Genomic DNA, 5,120 nt, shown 5'->3' on the forward strand with positions numbered 1-5,120 from the left:
CCCGGCCGCTGAGGCAGATCCCAGCTCTGGGCTTCCTCGGCTGCATGGCCTTGAGCACATGGCTGAGCCTCTGAGGGTCAGTTTGAGTTTTTGCCATAGGGCACGTGTGCTTGCTGGAAAGAGACAGGGAGAGATCACTCCGCACCCGAGAGATCTCCCCACAGTCCCTTCTCCATTCTCCTCGCAGGACTTCAGTGTGTACATACTTGTGACTAGCATGATTTTCAAGCCGCAGACCCAGAGCTCGAACTGTGGTTGGCCATGTGAGGATCCAGCACCTCACCATCATGCCAGCTGCTGGCCCCTTGGGCTCAGTTCTGAGAGGCGGCACATTTGGTGTGTGCAGGGAGATCTTGGGATGCGGACCTGAGCCTTGCCGGGGTGGACCCTGCGTGGGGGGCCTCGGTCCCCGCTGTACCATGCTGCCCATGGTCTCGACCTCTGGTCATCCCTAACTTAGATGCTTTTAAAGCGTTGCGAAGCCCTGGCTCTGGGTCTCTGGTGGCTCCCTGGGATCAGACCACACGGCAGTCCCGTCAGGAGACAGCAGTGTCCGCATGTCCCCCGGGAGTGCCGCCAGCTCTCATTGCCTCCTCCCGAGGCTCCCTGGCCTGAGCTGTCGTCAGGCAGCGGTCTGCGGAGCCCTGCCGAGGCCGTGCATGGCCGCCCTGTGGTGGGCTCTGGGGCCCTGTGGTTGCTGGCATCAGCTCTGCCCCACACCCCTGCAGTGCAGCCGCAGGTCAGCATCTCCGTCAGCTCAGGTGAACGCCCACGCTTGTCTCCTGGCTGCCAGCGTGAGACTTAGCACTGAGAGAGATGGGTGTTGAGCGGAGGCTTCCTCCACCTGGGCCCGACGTACCTTCCTGGGCAAAGCAGGGTGCAGGCCAGAGCCAGGTCCTGTCTGCCCGAGGCCATCGGGCTCGCTGTGGGACACCAGGTTCAGTCTGTGCTCCCGCCATCTCCCAGGCTGTGCAGGTGAGGGGACCAGAGCCACGAGAAGGGACACCACAGCATCCTGGGCTTCGCAGTCCCCAGGGGGCGAGGGCACCTCCGAGCTGGTTCTGGTGTTCCCGACCTCGGGGTCTCGGAGTGCTTCCCCACTGCTGGCTGGGCCTGGGAAGGGCCTTCCTGCTCCCCTCGGGGTCAGGCCCAGGGACTCCCAGGCATGGCGACTTGTTCTAGTCCTCTGGACCCGATGCCGTTTGCCGTCAGCAGCTCTGAGGCTGCTTTTACGCCACCTCCGGCAGGAGAGGAAACCGAGACTCCGGTGGTGAGTTGCACACCCAGGTTCCGCACTGGGAAGGGGTGTCGTGGCCCCAGCACAGAGTCTGCGTCGTCCGCCTGCTGCCTCGCTTCCCTGACTGAGGTGCTGGGACGTCTGACGCTCAGGCCCTGTCCCACGTCCTGGCTGCTGTGTGGCAGGACCGGGTCGGACAGTCTCGGCTTCGTGCTGCCTCTGCGTCCATGTGCCGTGAAACGGGCTCCGCCCTTGACCCTGTTGATGGCCTGTGCTCACCTGGAAAGGGAGGGCTCCAAGCCCTCTGTCGTTAGACCAGTTCCGAAGTGGTGGCTGGTAGTTCCGCCGGGCTCGGAGTTGCGGGCGAGGCTGAGCGTTTCCTGGGTGGTGAGCGTGCCTGCCGGGTGTCCACGCTCTGGACTGCCGGGGGGGAGTGTGTCTGGACCTCAGGGAATGGAAGCAGAGAGGAACAAGGGTCCTTTGAGGAACATCCCTACCCATGTTTATTTTTCATTGCCGTAGAATGTATGCACTTGCCAGGGAGAAGGTGAGAGGGAGAGGGTGAGGGAGAAAGCCCGTCCCAGTGGGGCATGGTCACACTGCAGTCCCACCACCTCCACTCCCCATCTATCAGGATTTGGGGCACACACGTGCCTGGGCTGGGGCTTGAACTGCGGCCAGCGTGCTGGGTCTGATGGCCACGGACAGTGTTAACCACTGTGCTGTGACTAGTTCCAGCTGGTCCTGGAGCTCACTCCCCTTCCCTGCCCCTAAGTGCTGTTACCACGAGTGTCAGCACAGCCATGACCCTTGTCCACATGTTGGAATCAGGGTAGGACTTAACCCAGACCAGGTGCTCTGGAGCAGGGCGCTAGCCCAGGGTCTCTTCCAAGACCACGAGGCTTTCTTCTGCTTAGAACCAGGACTCTCGACGGGGACAGTTTGGTTACCACTGTGGGGAGGTGTTGTTGGCCTCCGGGTGGAGGCTGAGTCGCTGCCGAGCCTCCATTATTCACCAGGGCCTCCAGCAGGGGCTATGGAAGCCCAGTGTAGACTGAGAGCCAGGGTCAAAGAGAGCCACACGTGGGACCAGCAGACAGCGTGACGGCTGTGTCACCGGACTCTGTAGTCTGTGGTTCGAGTCCCAGACCCGGTGGCTTAAAACTCACGCTGGATGCTTGTGTGTGTGTGTGTGTGTGTGCCCAAAATCCTGAGCGGAAAATGGAGGAGAGAGGAGTGCCGTGTGACAGTCCCTCCTGGGGAGTGACTTCTCAGTGTCTCTCTTGGTGAGTGCATGTGCCCTCTTGCAAAAGGGCAATAAAAAAAAAAAAAAAAGGTAGCCACAGGCGTGGTGTCACCAAGTGCCCGACGCTGTCCCCACTGCCTCTCCGGTACTTGCCCTGCCTAATCCTCCCAGCCTCTGGCACAGGAGCTGTTACTGTCCTTGTTGGCAGATGACGTGGTCAGGACCCAGAGAGGCTGACCACCTGGACTGAGTTCCCCGCTGGGGCTGGGGTCCTGGCGGGGCGAACCAGGATGTGCAGAGCAGGGCCTGACCTGAGAGAGCCCCGCTCGGGCCTTGTCTGAGCCCTGTGTCTCCTCATGGCCCATCGTGGGTGCGGCTTCTTGGCTTCAACCACATTTTCAGACGTGGGCCCAGAAAGCCACATACTCGGGAAGTTGGCATATGCACGGGAGTTAGAGCTGCTCCATGCTGAGCCTGGGGGATGGGAGGGCAGGGCTAGGGTTGGCCTGGCCAGGGCCAAGCACCCGTCCACGGTCGCCTGGTCTTCCAGGCTCCCGTATGGCTCAGCCCATAGCTTCAGTGGCACGAGGTGCCTTGTGGAAGTGGGGTGGGCGAGGACCCCTCGGTTTTGCCCCTCTTGCCAGGGAGTCCAAACGGTGGAGGCGCAGCTCGCCGTGGCGCGGTGGCATGGGCGTGGGCTGTGCCCTCCAGCCTGGCCTTGCTGTGTCGTTGCAGACGTGAAGACGACCGTGGTGTACCCTGCCACCGAGAAGCACCTGCAGAAGTACCTACGCCAGGACCTCTGCCTGGTCCGCGAGACGGGGGCCGACTACAGGAACGTTACCCTGCCTCACCTGCAGGCCCAGAGCCTCAGTGTCCAGGTGACCAGGCGGCCTGTGCGGGCCGCTGCCCCATGGCCCTCTCGCTGCCCCAGCACTGTGGGGACTTAGCCTGCTTGCTGGTGTTGGGCACGGGGTGTGGAGCAGGCCGTGCACCCTGTCCCATGGAGCTGCATCCTCTGCAGTCAGCCCATGGAGAAAAGCAGTAGGGAGCACGGGTGGGGGCCTGGGTGGGCTGGCAGCTGCTTTCTGTAGGGGTCGCAGGAGGCCTCACGCCATGGGAGTTGTCATCCTGCCTCTGGGTTCAGCCTAGGCTTTCAGGGTCTCAGTGCTCGGTCCTGGGGGCTAGCCTGTGCCTGCTCTGTGGAGCCCTGCCGGGGCCTGATAGGCAGGGATGAAACGGCCCACTGCTCAGGCCTGCTGTCGCCCGTAGCCGAGCCGCTCTGAGAACGCTCCCCGGCCCTCACCCCATTCGCTCTGCGGGGGCAGGACCCTACTGTTCCTAGGACTGAGGGGGGCTCTGTTTGCAGCTTGGTGGCTTCCTCCCTGGCACTGCAAGGCTGTCCTGGCTCGTCCTTGGTCTGTACCCAGGCCAGCAGGTCCTGCTCTGCAGTGACCTGAGGGTGCTGTGGGCACGGGGCCTGGCATGCTCCCAGGTGCCCGCCTCCCACTCAGTCCTGTTCTCTGAGCACATCCCTCATACTTCACCTGGGTGCAGTGTGCTGTGGTGGAGAGCACTGCACAGGGAGCGCACAGCTGTTCCTCTTGCCCCGACTGGAGGTGCGCTGGTGAGAGGGCGTGGCCCGGCCAGTTGTACCTGGCAGGAGGAGGGAAGGGAGGTTGGCAGCTGGGGCCAGCACTCCTGGGGACTGCCTGGTTGTAAGCCAGGCTCTCCTGGGTGACACGAGCGTGGTGCTCCAGGTCCCTGGCCCAAGCTGGCTGAGTGTGTTGCATTGCATGTGAGAAGTCCCAGCACTTGCTCTGTCTGTCTCAGCTTCTGCAGTGCTGGGCCGCAGGGCGTCTCCGGGGATCGCGGGGTCGGGACAGAGGAGGCGTGTCTGAGTGCAGGAGGGAAGGCTGGACCAGCTGCCATGCCTTGGAGAGACCATGGGCAGGAACCTTGGGGCAGCCCTTGTGAGGCCTCGAAGTGAGGCAGTGCAGACAGGCGGCGTGCTGCCGGGCCTCTGAGCCGCGGGGCTGTGTAGGCCATTGTACTTGGGCCAGTGCTTTCATGGCACCATGCTCCTCCTGGGTCTCGAGGTACGGAGAGACATCTGTGGGTGGAGAGAGCAGGAGGAAGAGTGAGGAGCGAGCACAGGCAGCCGCAGTGGCCCAGTGCCTTTGGGAGTGCGAGGACTTTGGTGTGCTGGGGCCTGGGTGCTGGAGGAGCCACGGCCCAGGCCTGCGGGAGGCCGGTGGACTGTGATCGGGAGGCAGGAGTTCTGAATCTCGCCTGCTGTCAGGATTGCCAGGGAGAGTCTTTCAGACCCACAGGCAGGCCTGGTCCCTGTCCGCTCAGTGCACGTGCTCGGGCAGTAAGGCTGGGGAATGGCAAGTCTCCGTGTAACCATCACACACCGAGAGCAGCTGCTGCAGGCCCTGCGTGTCTGCCGCACGCTCTCGGCATGTGTGAAGTGGTCCGGGCTCCAGAAGCTGCGGGGTGGGGTGCGAGTGGAAGCGGGAAGACTAAAGCCAGCACAGGCATGGGCCAGGGTGGGGACGGTGGGAGGCCTGGGCACTGTCAGAGGCAGGGCTCCCCGACTCAGTGGGCGCGGGGCTGGTCAATGCGAGGGCGGGC

At 63.3% G+C, this 5,120-nt stretch overlaps 1 protein-coding gene across 1 annotated transcript in view; it reads left to right on the top strand.

Annotated features, from left to right (window-relative positions):
* Window positions 1-5,120, top strand: part of DCPS (decapping enzyme, scavenger) — a 41,445-nt gene that overhangs the window by 28,852 nt on the left and 7,473 nt on the right. Inside the window, exon 7 of the mRNA XM_006140641.3 lies at window positions 3,219-3,364. Coding sequence (XP_006140703.2) covers window positions 3,219-3,364 — 146 coding nt within the window. The remainder of the gene's footprint in view (window positions 1-3,218; window positions 3,365-5,120) is intronic.

The sequence above is a fragment of the Tupaia chinensis genome, unplaced genomic scaffold (assembly GCF_000334495.1).
Source record: "Tupaia chinensis unplaced genomic scaffold, TupChi_1.0 Scaffold000037_4, whole genome shotgun sequence".
NCBI lineage: Eukaryota > Metazoa > Chordata > Mammalia > Scandentia > Tupaiidae > Tupaia > Tupaia belangeri.